The sequence below is a fragment of the Myotis myotis genome, unplaced genomic scaffold (assembly GCF_014108235.1).
Source record: "Myotis myotis isolate mMyoMyo1 unplaced genomic scaffold, mMyoMyo1.p scaffold_m19_p_3, whole genome shotgun sequence".
Lineage (NCBI taxonomy): Eukaryota > Metazoa > Chordata > Mammalia > Chiroptera > Vespertilionidae > Myotis > Myotis myotis.
Genome location: NW_023416335.1, coordinates 35,247,974 through 35,267,744, shown reverse-complemented (window position 1 = coordinate 35,267,744; position 19,771 = coordinate 35,247,974). Strand labels below are relative to the sequence as shown.

The 19,771-nt window shown below is 38.4% G+C and overlaps 1 protein-coding gene across 6 annotated transcripts in view; it reads left to right on the top strand.

Moving 5' to 3' along the window:
* Positions 1-19,771, top strand: part of TPP2 (tripeptidyl peptidase 2) — an 87,046-nt gene that overhangs the window by 20,380 nt on the left and 46,895 nt on the right. For 5 of the 6 annotated variants that reach the window (XM_036297643.1, XM_036297642.1, XM_036297641.1 and 2 more), the window contains exons 3-8: positions 73-168; positions 1,917-2,021; positions 3,752-3,876; positions 13,567-13,730; positions 17,069-17,223; positions 18,084-18,160. In XM_036297643.1, coding sequence (XP_036153536.1) covers positions 73-168; positions 1,917-2,021; positions 3,752-3,876; positions 13,567-13,730; positions 17,069-17,223; positions 18,084-18,160 — 722 coding nt within the window. Of the gene's footprint in view, positions 1-72; positions 169-1,916; positions 2,026-3,751; positions 3,877-13,566; positions 13,731-17,068; positions 17,224-18,083; positions 18,161-19,771 lie in introns of all 6 variants that reach the window. The other variant, XM_036297644.1, reaches the window with a different exon arrangement.

Here is a 19,771-nt window from a genome sequence, read left to right as displayed (position 1 = left end):
CTCCATTAAGTAAGTTGTTGGAATTGGGAAGCATTTAGTGCATCAATAATTTACTTTTTTTTTTTTCTATAGATTCCTGCAAGCTGGACAAATCCCTCAGGCAGATATCATATTGGCATAAAAAATGGCTACGACTTCTATCCAAAGGCTCTCAAGGAAAGGATACAGGTGATGTTCAATCTAGTATCACTGACTTATCTTCTTTCTCAAATTTTATTCCTACTGAAAAAAAAAATTATTAATTCTCACTAACTTTTAATTATTTTGGATGATGGGAGACTTTCAAACAATGACTTCTTAAAGAAAGATTCTGTTCAATGGAATTTTACCTATTAAAGTCACTGTTCTTAATATTGAACACATGCATAAGCTTAGGGAAACTGGATACACTGAAATTATATTAAATGTTTGTGCATTTGCGTTTTTCTGGGAAATGGCATATAGCGTTCATTGGATTTTTGAAAGACTTTTTTTTTTTTTTAACCTCAAAACGATTAAAGACAGTTGATTTAAAATCCATACTTTTTAGCATTTATGACCATTTGTCCTATTTTTCCATAGATTAGCCTTGATTCCAGTTAGTTATCATTCAGTATTAAGGAAAGTGTTACTCAAACCTAAAGCAGCTGCAGTATAGGAAGCACAAATCTGTCATTAGAAAAGTAGAGCTGTGACTAGAGGGATAAGGAGTCTGCTTTAAAGCAGCACTAGTCAGTAGACCTTTCAGTGATGATGGAAATGTTCAAAATGTTCAATATCTGTCCATTATGGTAGTCACTAGCCACAGGTAGCTATTGTGAACTTGAAATGTGACTAGTATGACTAAGGAATTGAAATTTTAATTGATGTAATATTTTAGAATTTCATTTTAAAAAACACCATGTGGCTAGTGGCTCCTGTATTTGACAGTGCCACTGTAGAAGATGGCTATGATACTAGTTACTGATGTAGACAGGGTTCAGGGCTTCAACTGTAAAATGAGATGTAAACCTTGAAAATGAGTCTGAAGGGTAAGACCTCTGGGTCCTTTTATCTAATCATAATATCATTATCTGCTTCTCCAGGGGTCTATGGACCATAAGAAGATATATTACATTTATAATAATCAATACTTGTTAGATTCCAATCATTATTATAAAAATAATGCACTTAACTTTTATTTGGTACTATTTTATTTTAAAATTTCAGGCTGAAGTACACATATGCAGCACAATGTTTTTATGCACTGTATTAAATTTAATCAACTGTGTTGATTAGGTATAAATTAACATACAAAAATAGAGTGATAAAGTTAAAGCTGAACCCCGCACTCCTTAGCTCAGTCAAGTTGCTTATTTTACTGGAAAGGACTTTTCCTTTGGGAGGCACCATGGGTTAAAGACAATGGAAATTAAGGTAAGACCAATTTTAGTAAAAAATAAACCTATCAAGTCAAAGAGGATCAGAAATTAATATGCCAGAGAGGGGGGGAAATTAAGGAAGCCTGCATGTCCATCAAATTCAGCTGCAATCTTCCTCCTGGATCCTATGCTTCTAGTTATCTTGAGACATTTCTCAGTTCTGTAAGGTCCCAAAATACAGGTTTGTTTGTTTTTTTACTTTCATTGACTGGGAATTCAGTTATCTGACATTGTATTATTTACTCTTTGAAGGATTTAAATTGTGGCATATAATGCATAAAAATACATTTAGGTGTGTCTAGATAAGCTTCTCTCAAAACCTGGATGCAGTGAATGAAATCATTTTTTAATAATCCATTCATTGCTTTATCAACTTGATTATAAATGATTTTTTTATCCTCCTTATGAGAATCATGTAGCATCACAGCTGATAACTAGGTCCACATATGAATGAATGCCTAGGTTTACCTGAATATCTGTCAACCTCATTGGGAGGTAATTTTTCTGTATTTACAGAAAGAACGGAAGGAAAAAATCTGGGACCCTGTTCACAGAATGGCCCTGGCAGAAGCTTGTAGAAAACAAGAAGAATTTGATGTTGCCAACAATTGCCCTTCTCAAGTTGGTGCTCGTCATTTTTATTTAAACATTACTATATGACCCTGTACCATAGAGTTCTTAGAGAATTATTAATAGACTGTTTTTTCCCACAAGTTTTAAGTTGTTTAGTTTTACTCATTTTTTCTTTAGTGTTTATCTGAAATCAGTTCACATATGTACTAATTTTTAAAAACTTATTGAGCATATAAGAACATGTAAAGTGCTTAAATTTAAGTGTGTAGTCATGAATTACCACAAAATGAACATCGCATATTAGCAGCAGCATCTCATGCATCTTCCTAGTTATTGCTTTCTTGTTCCTTCTTAAAGGCAACCACCATCCTAACTTCTTTTTTTTTTTTAAATATATTTTTATTGATTTCAGAGAGGAAGGAAGAGGGAGAGAGAGAGAAACATCCATGATGAGAGAGAATCATGGTGGATCGGCTGCCTCCTGCAAGTCCCCCACTGGGGATCGAGCCCACAACCTGGGCATGTGCCCTTGACTGGAATCGAACCCGGGACCCCTCAGTTCGCAGGCTGACACTGAGCCAAACCGGCCAGGGCTTAACTTCTAAAACTATTGAATGATTTTGCCTATTTTGAAGTTTGTAAACTGGAATCATGCAGTGTGCGTTCTTTCATGTGTAGCTGATCTCATGCAGTATATTTGTGAGATTCATCCGTATTTGGGGTGTTGAAATAGTTTGTTCACTTCCCTTGATATTTGTTGGATACAGCACAAATGTATATATCCATTCTACATATTGTTATTTTCTTTGTTTTCAGTTTTTGGCTATTATGAAAAATACTATTTTGAATATTCTTTGTTTAGATTCTATATGTAAGTGAAACCTTTGGTATTTGTCTTTCTCTGTCTGACTTAGTTCACTGAGCATAATACCTTCCCATTCATGCTATCACAAATGGCAGGATTTCATTCTTTTTTATTGCTGAGTAATAGTTCATTGTATATATCTGTCACATCTTTTTTTATCCAGTTACCGATTGATGGATGCCTAATTTGCTTTCATATCTTGGCTGTTGTAAATAATGCTGCAATGAACATAGGGGTGTAGATATCTTAAAATTTTTGGAATTTATAAAAATTAAATTTTTACTCACTAGAACCATTCAGGTGAATGTACAGCAGTCTAATGTAGTATGTAGTTAAAACATACTTAGGTTGAAGCATATGAAATTCTCATTATTGTAGATCAAAATGGTTAAATAGCTTATATGTACATGATAATGTATATAGTATATACTTAACGTAGTATAATCTAAAAGAGATAAGATAGTTTATGGTTCCTATTATTGGGTTCTTAAGAAACAGATTTTAAATGGAAACAGTCCCAATATAAAAATGTAAAAGTTGATAACCTATTTATAGCAATTTTATAATTACTTTTGAAAATGAGTAATGTAGATAAAGGATATGTAACGAAAACATGTTTTGGCCAAATGATATCACCAACATAAAACATAGTGTCCTTCTCAAAGTGGGTGGAGTGAGTGAATGAATGAAAGATTGAGTAAAGGAAGTATTATTTTTTAAATGTTTAATATGTTAATTGATGCCTGCATCATTAAATTGAATGACAAGTTGCATAGATATAAAAAGAAAAATTTCTTAAAATTTTCCAGGGCAAAATAACTACTGTTAGGTCACAATGTCTTTTGTTATATGTTAATACAACTTTTCAAGAGTACAAAATATACTAATATTAATGTATTTTCCCATTGATTAGGTAAATAAACTAATCAAAGAGGAGCTTCAAAGTCAAGTGGAATTGCTAAATTCTTTTGAGAAAAAATATAGTGATCCTGGCCCTGTATATGACTGCTTGGTATGGCACGATGGTGAAGTCTGGAGGTAAACTTCATGTATTTTACTAGAGGCCCAGTGCACGGATTCATGCACTGGTGGGGTCCCTTGGCATGGCCTGTGTGGATTGGGCCAAAACCAGCAGTGCAGTGTTGCCTGTCGCTCTTGCCTGCCACTCCAGCTCATCCCAGCCCCGCTGCGCCTGCATGAGCCCTGCATCTGGCGCCCGTTGGTCAGCTGAGCAGCGCTCCCACTATGGGAGCACACTGATCACCAGGGGGCAGTTCCTGCGTTGAGTGTCTGGTGGTCAGTGCGCGTCATAGCGACCAGCCATTCTGGTTGCTTGGGTTACTCCAGGCGCTTAGGCATTTATATATTAGTATACAATAGATAGCTCTTCATGTCAAAATATTTTTTGTCTACCCTGAAGGACATTAAACCCTCAAAACTGCCAGAGATTTGGTTTATTATTACATTAATATCACTAAGCAAAACTATTTGAAAGCCAAATTGGCTTTTGGGTAGTTTTGGATAAGCCTTTTGAACTTCTTAGTACTTTAGACACTAAACCTGACTCTTTTTCGTTTAAAGTTTATTTCACTAACCAGATAGTTATCAGTAACCAGAATTTATCAGTTTAATAATTGATGTATATAAAAGTGTTCCTGATTGAAGTTGGGCAATTTGGAGAGTAACTTCAAGAGAATATTCAAAGCATCTACTTTGGGCAAGCAAGGAAAGTTGAATGAAGATATCTAAATTGAGACAAGGTAGCTAAGTTGAAGTGAGGCATTATAATACAGGTGGTATGATACAGATTTCTAAGATGGAATCCTAGCTGTTTGACCTTGAATATCTCTAATCTTGTTTTCTCATCTGTTGATTGAGATAATAATACTTTCCTAGAGGATTTTGTAAAAATTAATTTTGTTTCTAGACACAGTATGCACTCAATAAATGTAAGCTTTTGCTGCTGTTACTAATAATAGTAATATTGATGATTTATACTAAGTTACCTATCCTACACATTTTCAGTTTTTTTCTTAGTAGAATTGTATACTACAGATACATTTCTTGGAGTTGGTAGTATGACTTCTTGAAAACTATCTGCATGGAAATAGGAATGTGTTCTTAATACAGATATATAGGCATATGTGTATTTTAGGGTACCAGCAGTAAACCAGAGGCTTTCCTTAAAACTCCTTTTTTTGTTTCTTTTGCTTTGGATAGAATTATATTTTAATTTTTTTAAACCCCTAAAGCTTGAAATCAAATATAGTTTTGTAGTTTGAGTCCCTGTTCATATGCAGAGAATCATTTCCCAAGATACAGGACAAGATATGATGACTTGATTACTTTTCTCAGATTGTTTACTTTACAATGTACCCTTCTTAAAGGAGGTATTTCCTCCTATGGATGTCAGTACTATCTCATCTCTGACAATGGGTATAAATTTTTAATTGAATGAGAAATTCCTGCTCCATTTGCATTTTTCATTCAGATGATATTAAATATTAACATAGTTTTTGCATGTATTCAGTTACGTTGTATGGGTGTGTGAATACATGTGAGTGTACACACATTTGTGAACATTTTTTTTCCCTACAAAGCTATGCAGAAAGCTTTGATCATAGTGATTGTAACATAAAAAGTGTTCAAAGGTATGGTTTAGCAAAATTTTGTATATCCTCTACATAGTGTAACATGAGACAGTCATTCCTAGTGATAAGGCTTAGGTGAATTTTATTGTGGGAGAGGAGTCAAGGTTAAATGTGAGGAAAATACTAGATACAAAACTGAGTATATGTGGGGGAAATGTACTACAAAAGGACTGAAAGAAATACTATAAAATTAGTAGGGATTGCATAGTGGGGCAATAGATGGTTTCAATTACAGTATTTTACATGACTGAGAACTGCAGGCTACTTTGTTCTCAGGGAAGGGAATTTAGAATCACGAGGTCCAGGGTGCCAGTGTATGTTTCCAGAAGGTTTACTTGGTCGTTAAGGCAGTTGACAGAGTAAGTGATAAATTATAACAGGTTGTTAACAGTATTCTAAGACACCTTTAGAATTTTTCTGTTGGAAATGATGTTTAATCAAACATTAAATGAAATGCAATCTGAAGTCACTAGAGTAACTTTTAGAAAATATTATGAGTGAGGAATGTAGCAGAATTATGCTTCAAGTGCTACTGGGAATACCTTTTTTTAAAGCATCATAATATATCACTTAGGGCTTTAATCTCCCCACCTCATTTCAGAGTTAGATCCAGAATTTTTTTTCGGAGAATCTTAAAAACTCCACATCACCTAAGGCCAACTTAGGCACAGCCATTTCTGAGGGAGAGTAAAGTGACCTTAAGTATCATGTGTTTGTTTTGTTTTTGTTTCACAAAGAATGCCAAGTCTATCCTCCCCCTGCCACATTTCCAGTAATTGTTAAACCCACATCTCTGCACTTAGTAGATAACCTAATATAACTATACTCTTAAGCAGGGGTCCTCAAACTTTTTAAACAGGGGGCCAGTTCACTGTCCCTCAGACCGTTGGAGGGCCGGACTATAGTTTAAAAAAAAACTATGAACAAATTCCTATGCACACTGCACATATCTTATTTTGAAGTAAAAAAACAAAACGGGAACAAATACAATATTTGTATTTGCATGTGGCCCGCGGGCCGTAGTTTGAGGACCCCTGCTCAGGAGGTATGGTGTCAAACTCACTATATCCTTATGGAGCAAAAAACTGGTTGAGAGAAATAGTATGTATTTATAGAGGATTACATAAAGGAAAGACCATTCATTTGTTTGTTTTCAATAGTTTTTTATTTTGCTATCTCAGGTTTTTTGTTTTGTTTTGGGATTTTTTTTTTTAGATTTGATGAAAGCTGTGGATTTTTTCCATAGAAAATTAAACAAATGTATTCAAAATGTTTAGGAATTTATAAACCCTAAATCCCTAATTTTTTCCATGAACCTCATTTTCATATTCCCTTTCTCTGTATTCTGACAACTGTTCCTTGAATTAAGCCAACCAGATCTTCAGAAAGTTATAACCTTGCACCACATTCATGGAGTTATTATTGAAGTTACTAATATTTATGTTTATTTTGATAGCATGTTTGAATTGTTGAGTCACTTTATATTGATGGTGGTTATAAGAAACTGATCTGTGAAATGCATCACTGTATTTGCTGTGATAATTTTTAAAATCATTTTTTATTTTCCAATTACAGTTGACATACAATATTATATTAGTTTCAGGTGTACAACTGAATCAAAATTGGGCATTATATAACTTACTAAGTGATCATCCTGATAAATCTTGTACCCATCTGACACCACACATATTATTAGAATATTGTTGACTGCATTTCCTGTGCTGTACTTTACATCCCTGTGAATATTCTCTAACTACCAATTTGTACTTCCCAACCCCTTCACCTTTTTCACCCATCCCCATTCACAACCATCAAAATGTTCTCTGTATCTGTGAGTCTGTTTCTGTTCTGTTTATTTTGTTTTTTTTAGATTCAATTTTTCTTTTCTTTTTCTTCTTAAAGAAGACCCTTTAACATTTCACGTATTACTGGTTTGGTGGTGATGAACTCCTTAGCTTTTTTTCTTCTCTGGGAATCTTTTATATGTCCTTCCATTCTAAAAGATAGCTTTGCTGGGTAGAGTAATCTTGGTTGTAGATCCTGGCTTTTTGTCACTGAATATTTCTTGCCAATCCCTTCTGGTCTATAAAATTTCTATTGAGAAATCAGCTTACAGTCTTATGGGTGCTCCCTTGTAGGTAACTAATTACTTTTCTCTTGCTGCTTTTTATATTCTCTCTTTGTCTTTATCTTCGGCATTTTAATTATGATGTGTCTTGATGTGGGTCACTTTGGGTTCATCTTATTGGGACTCTCTGCACTTCCTGGATTTGTATGCCTTTTCCTTTACCATGTTAGGGAAGTTTTCTGTCATTATTTTTCAAATAGGTTTTCAGTTTCTTGTGTTATCTCTCTTTCTTTTTCTTCTGGCACCCCCATGATTCAAATGTTGGTACACTTGAAGTCAACTTAGAGGCTCCTTACAATATCCTACATTTGTTTTACACATTTTTCTTTTGCTGTTGTGCCTGGGTGTTTTTTTACTTTCTTATTATCCAAATCACTGATTTGATTCTCAGCTTCATCTACCCTACTGTTGATTCCCTGTAAATTCTTCGTTTCAGTTAATGTATCATTCATTTCTGACTTTCTTTTTTATGGTTTCTATGTCCTTATTTTAAGCTGTTGACGCTCTCACTAAGTTCAGCTACTCTTTGCTGGAGTTCATTGAGCATCCTTATAATTAGTGTTTTGAACTCTGCATCTAATAGATTGCTTGTCTCCATCTGGTTAGCTCTTTTTCTGGAGTTTTATTCTACTATTGGTCTGGTGCACAGATTCGTGTACATTGAAAGGAAATTAATTAGAAGAAATATTAGCAAACAGTGCCCCAACAACAAGATAACCCACGGCCGAAGATGGAATAACATGGACCCGTGAGGAATCGGACTCCCTTCTCTCTGGTTCTGGGGTGCGTCACTCAAGAGCCGCTGCTGCCGAGTCACTGCAGCTCGGCACTAAACCAGATTTGGAGCCGACAGTGCCCCAGCAACAATGTATCCCACGGCCGGAGGTGGAATTGCGCAGCCCTGTGAGGCATTGGGCTCCCTCCTCTCTGGTTCCGGGTGCATCACCCAAGAACCGCTGCTGCCAAGTTACCGGAGTTTGGCACTCCTGCATTGAGCGTCTGCCCCCTGGTGGTCAGTGCGTGTCATATGTACTGGCCAGTCGGACAGTTGGTTGGTCACTTATATATATAGGTCTCTTTCAGTTGGGACATGTTTCTTTGTCTCCTCGTTTTGGCAGTCTCTCTGTTTTTGTTTCTATGTATTAGATAGAGCTGCTGTATCTCCCAAGCTTGGTAGGGTTGCCTAATGTAATGTCCTGTAGGGTTCAGTGCCACAGCCTCCCCGTTCATCTGATCTGGGCACTCCAGGTGCACTCCCCCCTCCAATCCCCTGTTTGGGCTGTGTACACCTTTTATAGTTGAACCTTAATTGCTGTGGGCACCTCATTGGGAGGGGTTTACTCTCAAGCCAGTCAGCTGCAAGAACTGGTTGCAACCAGCATGGTGGATCAACTGTGTAGGGGCCCACCCCACAGAGTAGGGCTTAACTTCAGGAGGGCTCTGATGTCCACTGAGCCTGGCCCTTGAGTGTGTGCTTGTGGAGGTGGTTGGATGCTGCTTCTGTATGGCCTGAAGCTATCCACCCGGTGCACTGGCTCTGGGGCCTCCTGGGAGGTGCAGGCCAAGTCAGCCACATGGCATGAGCTATAAAACAATCTGCAGGTGGCTGCTATTTGTGCTGGGCTTGGAGGTGCAGAGGCCACGTTGTGAACCAAAGCCAGCTGCCACTAGTGCCAGGCCTGGGGCCATTTCTTGAGCAGCATGTGGCACACCCATGAGATTCTGCTTGTTTGAAAGATTTTAGGAAAATCTGAAGCATGATCCAAGACAGGTCATTCGTATGGAAAATGCATTGGAAACAGCTGGGTGGGCCTGCTAGTTGGGTGGAATGGAGTCTCAGGGAATAACCAGGGTGGGGTGAATGGTGTTAGCCATGTTTTTTTTTTTTTTTTAAATATATTTTATTGATTTCTTACAGAGAGGAAGGGAGAGGGACAGAGAGCCAGAAACATCAATGAGAGAGAAACATCGATCAGCCGCCTTCTGCACATCTCCCACTGGGGATGTGCCCGCAACCCAGGCACGTGCCCCCGACCGGAATCGAACCCGGGACCCTTCAGTCCGCAGGCCGACGCTCTATCCACTGAGCCAAACCGGCTTTGGCGGTGTTAGCCATGTTGATGGAGACTCAGACATGGTGCCTACCTGCCAGTTCAGGAGGGGGAGGGTCTACAGGGGGCTCATCAAAGGAACAATGGCCTTTGCCAGCACTTTTGCCTGTGAGAAAACCATCACCCCTGCTCTTGCCCTGATGCCAGACAATTTAGTTCCTTCCCATATGTCCTTGGTGCCTTTTGAGTTGCTTCTCCAGCGCTGAAGCTCAGAATGAGTGAGTCTGAGTACGTTTGTGTGCTGGCTCTTTAAAGGAACACCTAGGACTCTAGCCTCCCTCCATTTCACTTAGCAACAATCCTTGCTGAGCTTTATAGCCAGAAATTATGGGGAGTTCTCTTCCTGGCACTGGAACTCTGGCTGGGGGGCTGGTGGAGGGCTGGGACACCCCTCACCTCCCCACCCCAACTCCTCAGGGTGTTCTCTGTAGCTGAGGTAGCCCTCCTGATTTTTATCCACCATACATGGGTGTGGGACCAGCTCGTTTTCATCTCCTCCCCTCCAACCAGTCTCCATGTGGCTTCTTTATATCCTTAGTTGTAGGACTATGTTCAGCTAGATTTCAGGCAGTTCTGAACGATAGTTCTATAGTTAAGTTGTAATTTTGCTGTGGTTGTGGGAGGATGTCAGTACCCCATTTACCTACACTACCATCTTGACTGCCCTTGCTGTGAGAATGTTGTTAAAAGTGTTGATTCATCCGTTATTTCATCATTTGGCAAATATTTGAGTAGCTTCATTGAGGAGGTGGACTCTCTAGAAGCTACTCCATGGAGCCTAGACCCTGTGGAATCAAGTATTGGGGTCATCTGAACCCATCTAGGAATCATCAAGAAAGGCTTCATTGAAGGATTAGCAGAAGTTAGCTAAGCAAAGAGGGTAGAAAAGGGGGGGTGAAGGTTAGAGGGGGAAGATCCAGAGGACAACAAAGAGCTGGTAGAAATTTACAATGTATTATAGGCTACACAAAAGAAAGGGAGGGCTTAGAAGTGATTTCCAGGAGGGATTCTAACCATCTATTTTGGAACCAAAAGTGCTTCTCTGTCTTGCAAATACGGAGGATTTGATGGAATACATTTTACCTTTTAACTTCAGTTCTACCTCCATTTGACATGCTACTTGTTTTCTCTTGTCCTAATTTTTCTCGTAAGTGTTCAATCTTATATATGTTGCTATATTGTATGTTTTTTTTGAAATGTTGTACATCATTTTGGCTACACATTGATTGAAGTCTATATATAAACACAAACTGACAGTTTTAGAGATCCTTCTTTCCAAATTGTTGTAGTTTGTTCATAGAATATACATGCCTTAGTGTTTATAATAAACTAGTGGCCCCGTGCACGAATTCATGCACATTGAAAGGAAATTAATTAGAAAAAATATTTTAATATTGCTATTTGCCCTTTCTCTATAATAGAAGTGTCAAACAAATTCACAATCGACAATGACAGATCGAAACACATGGGTGCGTTGGGTGCTAGCGAGAGCTTTATATGTATAGCGCATGTGTGAGTCAACTTAGCCTTTTAGATATATAGAATAAACTTGCTTAATTAGACCTGCTTTCTGATTTAGATAAACTTTTTCCATCCCAGTGAAGCACCCCAACTTCTCTTTCAGGTAATTGTCAGCAACACAGCAGTAAATATCAACATGAATCAGATTATTATTGTAGATCACACAGGGAGAACAAAGGGTAAAATATTTAACTGCAGCAGTGTTTGACTGTATTCTGCGCAGTGAGAAAACCTGAAGTCATTTTCAAACGCCACCATTTCTTCTTTTTAGTCGAGTCAAGTTTCTGAACTTTCTAAATCTTTGTTTTCTCGCTAATGAAAATAGGATTCCACCAAGTCTCCTATCTACCTACTCCAGGATTTCTGTGAGGATCAAATGAGATGAGGCACAAGAAAACGCTTTACAGACATTTATTTAAAGTGTGAAATGCCCTGACCAGTTTGGCTCAGTGGGTAGAGCGTCGGCCTGCAGACTTAAGGGTCCTGGGTTTGATTCCAGTCAAGGGCATGTACCTTGGTTGTGGGCACATCCCCAGTAGGGAGTATGCAGGAGGCAGCTGATTGATGTTTCTCTTTCATTGGTGTTTCTCTCTATTCCTCCCCCTTCTTCTCTGTAAAAAATCAATACAATATATTTAAAAAATAAATAAAAAAAATAATAAAGTGTGAAATGTTTGCACCTGGCTATAAAGCAAGTCGGGTTCCTGGGTTGAAGAAACTGCAAGGAGGCTAGGTGTTGCCAAGGAGAGGAAGCCGGGCGTTTCCGGGTTGGGCTGAACTGTGGGCCGCATTTTTGGCCATGGGGTCTCAGCAGCGTTGGCTGCGATTTGGTGGGATATTGCTCCAGGATGGTGGTGGGGCCTGTGTCCCACTTGGGGGAAGCCAAGTGTTGGTTGTCGACACCAGATCCGTGGTGTTGGCCAGTGCACATCATGGCAGCTCCTGCGTTGAGTGTCTGGCACCTGCTGATGGCACCAAGCGATCGGGACTGGCACCAGGCACCGGCAGCAGGTGCAGGAGGTGGCTCTGGCGCTGGCTGCAGGTGCGAGCAGGGCTGTTGCCAGCAGTGGGTGCAAGAGGTGGCTGCCAGCCCCAGTTGCCTCTCAGGAGCAGGGGGAGGTGGAGAAGCCCTGAGGGGTGATCGGGGCTGGTGCCAGGTGATGACAGCAAATGTGAGTGGGACTGGCACCGGCAGCAGGTGCAAGCGCTGGGTGGGACCATGGTACGTGGGAGCAAAGAATTTTCAGTAACCACCAAAGGCTCGCCCCGATGACAGTGACTGGCGCCCTGCATTGGTCTGGTGCCCATGCTCACCTGCTTCACCATCCCACCGTGGCTATCGCCTGCCTTGTTCTGTGCTCTGCTGCCTGCTGCCGACACCTGCCATGTTCCACGTGTACCCCCTGGTGGTCATCACACATCATAGCAACTGGTTGTTTGGTGTTCGACTGTTTTGTCTATTTGCATATTAGGGTTTTATATATATAGATTAGAGACCTGCTACACAAAAACTTGTGCAATGGGGCAGTGTCCCTCAGCCTGGCCTTCCTCGTCTCACAGTTTGGGAGCCCTCAGGATGTCCTACTAACAGCTTAGGCCCACTTCCCGGGGAGCGGGCCTAAGCCGAAGTCTGGCCTTTCTCTGTTGGAGGTGACTGGGCTGATCATGGGAAGGTGCCTCCCCCATCCCCCCACTGCTACTGCCACTGCCGGCCGCCGGCCCTCCTTGGCCCTTGTAGCCGCTGCAGCTTTGTCTGGAGGGACGTCCGGAAGACGTCTGGTCTATCTGGCCTAATCAGATTATTACCCTTTTATTAGTATAGATAGATGGCTTCTATACAATTAAAAAGTTAAACTGGGAAAGGGCAGATAGGACAACCATAAACTATGTAGAAAATGCTTTTTGTTAAATATGTTTGCCTAAGGCTGTTACAACTGTGGGATGGTGGCTCAACAATAGAACCTGCTTTAAGGAGCTTGCATACACAGTGGGTCCAGCAGCCAGTTCTAGAAGAAGCAGGAAGTAAGGCCTAGGCTATATGTGAAAATCATCCTAAAAATATTCTTAGCTCTAGGCTAAGCTTTGTTCTAATTTCTTAAGTGGGCTGTAAGGCTTCCTGCCTGGAATTTTGTGACACTACCTTACCTAATCTTTGCTGATGACTGTGAAACAGAGAAATTTAAACAAGGCAGTTACTGTGTTTGCTGTGGTTGAAACAGATAGGGTAGTAAGAATATACCTGAGAAGCAACATTATGTAGTTTTCTGGAAGATAAGACAATAGATTTCATTATCTATTCTATATTCTGAATTTACAGAGCCTGCATTGATTCGAATGAAGACGGGGACTTGAGTAAATCTACTGTATTGAGAAACTACAAAGAAGCCCAAGAATATAGTTCTTTTGGCACAGCTGAGATGTTGAATTACTCCGTTAATATATATGATGATGGAAACTTGCTCTCTATTGTGACCAGTGGAGGTATTCTGTTTCAGATATGCTAATTAGAGTTAAATTTACAAAGTGCAAGATGATAAATTTCTATAGCCAAAAGCAGCCTCATAGAGAATTTAGAGATTGCAACTGAAGAACTAGGTCTGGAATAATAGATGTAATTTGGTTCCTTGGCAAAGTGTTGTTCCTTAAAATCATAGTCATGTAGGATCCCTTCCAAGAATATAAAGTCTGGCCTTTCTCTGTTGGAGGTGACCAACACAGAAAAAATGTGGTGGTCCAACCACAGAAAAAATCCATCAGCATAATTCATCTAAAGAACAGTAATTTCACTTCCAAATATTAATCTGAGAGAAATTCAAACTGTTTTTTAAATGACACCGAATGCTATAGTAAAGGTCTTTTTACCTGATTGTACTGTCAGGTGAAACAATCTAAATACCCATCAACAAAAGAATAGTTTTTAAAAAATTGTGTTATTCATACTGTGGAATATTATACAGCAATCAAAACAAATTTTTATATACCTGTATCTCAGATATATAAATTTTAAATATATTAATGATAAAACGTGTGTAAAATATGCTATATACTACACAGTGTTCATGGATATGTGTGTGTATATGGTAACAATATAGATGTAAGTAAATGCACACTAGCTTCTGGATAGTGGTTATTCCTGGTGAAGGAGCAAAGGGAATGAGGTCAGAAGACTTTAATTATTTTTTTTTAATTTAAATTTCATTTTTTAGCTACAGTTTACATTTATTATTTTGCATTAGTTTCAGGTACACAGTATAGGTTAGACAATCATATACTTTCCAAAGTGTGAAAGACAACTCTTTATCACCCCCTTCCCCAACTTAAGACATAGCTGAGTAGCTAAAGCACAATATATACTGTGTGTGCGCGCACACACAATTTGATAAGTTTTGAAAGATGCACACTCCCAGGAAACATCACCACAGTCAAGATAATGAACATTTCCATCACACTTACAGTTTGCTTGTCTTCTTGTATAATCCAGCCCTGTCTCCACCCACAACCCCAGCTAGCCACAGAACTGCTTTCTGTCACTCTAGATTAGTTTACATTTTCTAGAATTTTATGTAAGTGGAATAAGAATATGTTTTTTGGGGTGTTTGTGTGTGTGTGTGTGTGTGTGTGTGTGTGTGTGTGTTTGGTTTTTTTTTTTTTTTGGCCAGCCTTATTTCAGGGTAATGGTTTGAAATTTATTTATATTATGATTATAAATAGCTTATTCCTTATTTAGGAGTAGTATTTCATGATGTGAGTACATCATGGTTTGTTTATCCATTCACCTTCTGGTAGACATTTGCATTGTTTCAACATTTGTGTACAAGTCTCTGTGTGGAAATATGTTTTTGTTTAACTTGGAATGATATCTAGGAGAACTGGTTAGTTACAGTAGGCATATATTTAACTTAAGAAACTCCAGGCTGTTTTTCTGCAGTGGCTGTACACTCTGCATTCCACCAGCAGAGCATGAGTGCTCCAGAAGCTCCACATTCTTGTCCCCACACAGTGTGGCCAGTAAACTTAATTTTAGCCATTCTAACTGATAGGTGGTGGTGGTGGCAAAGTTTTTTGGGGGCTTGGTTGCGGAGATTACATTAAAATCCAACTTTCCTATTTTTTATTTTTGTTTTGTTAATCCTCACCTGATGATATTTTTTTCCATTGATTGATTTTTTGAGAGAGAGTGGAAGGGAGGGAGAAAGAAAAAAACATTAATATAAGAGAGATACATCTATTGGTTGCCTCTGTCATGCACTCCAACAGGGGCTGGGCATCGGACCTGCAACCCAGGTACATGCCCTTGACAGGGAATTAAACCCATGATCCTTCTGTGCACAGGTGGAGTGGACACTAACCATTGAGAACACTGACCAGGGCTCCAGCTTTTTTGTTTTTATTGGAAAAAAATAAGACAGGAAGAATTGTAATGTTGGATCCATATTCATACAAAACAACAGTTGTCTAGAGTAGAGGAGTCTCAGCATAGCAGCAGACCCAGTTGGAAGAGTCTTACTCTCTCATTTCTCCTGGAGCTCCAAATATTCCAGTGTCACTCAAACATTAAGGCCCAGTGCCAGTTGTAATTTATCATTATGTTTGTTTTACTGTTTATCTAACAGTAGTGTGACATTTCTCTCTACCCAAGTCTTTTAAAAAACTTTTCAATTAAAAAAAGGCCCAATTTTTTTGTTTTTGTTTATTTCATTGGTATATGACATTTATAGAGAAAAGTATACAAATCACAAATTGTATATGCATTGAATTATCACAGGTGAATACGCTGTCTAACTACCACCCAACTCAAGAAATAAAAACATTGGCACGGCTCCCATTATGTCTCTTCCTAACTACTAACACACCCTCCCTCCCAAAGTTAACTATTGTCCTTATTTCTATTAGCACATTAGATTGAACCATCTGGTATTGCTGTTTATGGATCAGAAATGATTAAATAGTGGTAATTGCACATGGTTCAATGTTATTATGGTGATATTTCCATTTATATAAGTGGATTATTCATTATATACCCTTTTGTGTATGACTTAAATAAGCCTTATTTTTGTGTCCCTCATCCTATAGTGAATAGAATTTCATATTTATTGCTGTATAATCTATAATTCTGTAAATACAACATATATTCATTCAAGTTTTTTAATTTTATAAGCAATGCTGCCATGAGCAATTTTGCATTTGTTTTTTACTGTGCACACATTTCTGTTGGGTACATAGCTAGAGGTGGAATTGCGAAGTCATAGGGTATGCCTGTGTGCAGCTTTCCAAAATGCTAGTCTGCTCTTCCACTAGCATTGTGTGAGTGCACATCCCCATCCATGGTTGCTGTTGTCAGTCAGCCTTACAGTTGTAGCCATTCTGAAAGGTATGTGGCTTTGATTTGTATTTCTCAGACAGACTAATGAAGTTGAACATATTTTCATATATTTATGAGTCATTTGAATTCCTCTTTTGTGAAATGCTTTTTAAGTGTTTCACCCATTTTTCTTTCACATTCCTTCTTTTCCTTTGGATTTGAAGGTTACATTCTGGATATAAGTTTTTTGTCAATTATATATATTGCAAACACTTCCTCATCCGTGTGAATTGCATTTTTGCTCTCAATGAGCAGGGTAGTAGAATAGTGTATGGAATTCAAAGAGTTTTCATTTTTTTGTGAATTATTGATAAAATTAAGGGAATATATTATTAAATATTAAGGTGAGGGTATATTCTTATTAAATTATTTTTATCATGATTAATATAAAAATTGAATGGTTAGAACTTTGAATCTGTGAGAATATTTTGTCATGTTTTCCTCTTTTTGCCTCTAGGAGCTCATGGAACTCATGTAGCTAGTATAGCTGCTGGGCATTTTCCAGAAGAACCTGAACGGAATGGTGTGGCTCCTGGTGCCCAAATTCTTTCAATCAAGATTGGTGATACAAGACTGAGCACAATGGAAACAGGCACAGGCCTTATAAGAGCTGTGAGTTTTTGTGAGGTGTTGATTGAGAAGATTAATAATTGATGATCTGCGATGTTTTTAGGTTTATAAAGTGCTTTGGGCTTACCAAGAGTATTTTTCAGTTGTTTTGTTAAAATTATTAGGATAAAGTTTCTTGGAAAATATACAAATATTATTCATATTATACTTCTCATTTCTACTAAATCTCCTAACAAGCTATTTTGAGGTACTTTAAAACAACCAAAAAGGCCTCTTTACCATCTTACTCCATTAGCCTAAGAAGAATTTAACTAATACTCTACATTTTATTTTAATATGAATCATATTTTAATTTAATTTTGGTAAGAACCATTCCATTTTCTCTTCCTCTCCCCTATTCCGATCTGCAAATGCTAGTTTTGTTTTGTGTGTGGGTTTTTGTTTGTTTGTTTTTGTAATTTTAAAAATCCCTACCTAGGGACATACTTTTATTGATTTGAGGGAGACAGAGGGGGAGAGGGAGAGGGAGAGAGAGAGAAAACCATTGATGTGAGAGAGAAATATTGATTGGTTGCTTCCTTACAGATCCCGATTGGATATCAAACCCAAAACCTAGTATGTGCCCTGACCAGGAATTGAACCCACAAACTTTTGGTGTATGCGACTATGTACCAATTGAGCCTCACTGGCCAGGTCTCTAGTTTTGGTTTTTATAGATATTTACTATACGCTGTCTCCCCCTACCTTTTTAAAAGTTTATTAACCATTTGCTTAGAAGTAACATATATTTGGATTTAAGTTATAATATGATTAAGAAACTGTGGGATTCTATGCCTTTATTTTACTGGCATGTCTGTTTCTGTGCATTGCTTCCTAAATTAGATTATTCATCTTTTTAATAGATGATAGAAGTTATAAACCATAAGTGTGATCTTGTCAACTACAGCTATGGAGAAGCAACTCACTGGCCAAATTCTGGGTGAGTGTTCTTTGTCTCCTGTTACCTATAGATACTTAGCAGAATAAGAATATGAAATGCTTTTCATAACTGGGTTGAAAATTATAATTGAAAAATGCAGTCATTATGTTTCCTAGATCTGGCCCTCCTTCCATGGTCGTATTCTTGATGTCCTTATTTCCCCTACCCAGGGATATCCCACATCCCATCTGTCACTAGAATTCCTTATCCATAATCAGCCTCAACTCTTCCAGGTGTAATTACCTGACCAAACTCCATATTGTGGAAACCCTGGCATTCCCTTCAGTGATCCCATACCTGCACTGCCAGACTTTTCAGGAGAAACACACCGACAACCCACTTCAGGTTTAAGACCACAGATATGAGATTGTTCATACAGCATTGTCTGATCACATTGCATTTACCCTTTCCCTCCTGTATGACCATTTTATACCTCTTAAAGACCTTCGGTGACCTTCCCTCTCTTTCCTGAGTAAAGTTCTCCCCTCTTCTTTTCCCAGAGAGAACAAAAGCACTAAGCAGGGGACTTTGTGCCCTTCCTGTGACCTCCTCTAACCCCACCTTCTCTGCCTTCCCTGTTGTGTAATGAAAGAAGTGCCAGGATCAAGTCACTCAAGCCTCTGAGATCTGTATCTCATTTCCTCTCTCCTTTACTGCATTATTATACAGATATGCTCTAGAGTCGCCAGCCTTAAAACAGACACAAAACCTCTTCATTTCATACTGCTTTCATTCACTTTTCCAGGAAAACTTAGTGTGTATGTTCACATTCTACGTCTTTTCCCAACCCTTCCTCCCTGTGTCATCAGTATCTTCCTGCTGCCAAATCTAGTAGTTTAGTCTTGACTTCATGCTACCTTACCTTTTTTCTTCATAATAGTAACTTTGACATTACCTTACTTAGAGTATTATCATACTGATCATTTTCTCCCTCCCACCACCAGGCCATTCATATATACCTATCATTCAGTGTCTGAGGTTCTTTAATAAAATACTGCCAAAGTCCAAATTTTACCAAGCCCAGACCTTGTAGTTTGCTATTTTCAAATAACTTACTGTTTCCAGAAAGCTAGTACTACTAAGTTTCTATGACACATCCTTTTCTTGTCCTTTTAACAAGCACCCTGTCATCCTCAGACATTTTATTTGTGAATGCAATCTTCTCCCTTCTTTTTGCTTCAGTATCTTATTTACCTACGTGTATTTCTTTCTCTCCTTTGATATTCATCCATTTAAAGTCGTTTCCCCTGATACCCTTCTTTTGTACTTTGGAGTGTCCTTAGCCCTATACCTTTGTTATGTTGACTCCATTTTCTTCATGGTCTAACTTCATCTCTTTTAATTAATACCAGTACATTTTTCTTGTTTGTATCAAGCTCTAACCAGATTTCTTATATTTTAAATCATTCTCTTAAGTTCTCCCTAGTGCTTTATTTCCCCTTCACTTTTGTCACTAATTACAAATATATCTAGGAATTCCCCAAGAGTTGTTTCTGAATATGTTACTTTAAGTGGAATGGGACTGAAAGCACCAGTTGCCCCACTACTTAGTCACAGCTAATCATTCAGTATCCTTTTGTAGTTTTCCCATATGTATTCAATTTTGTATCT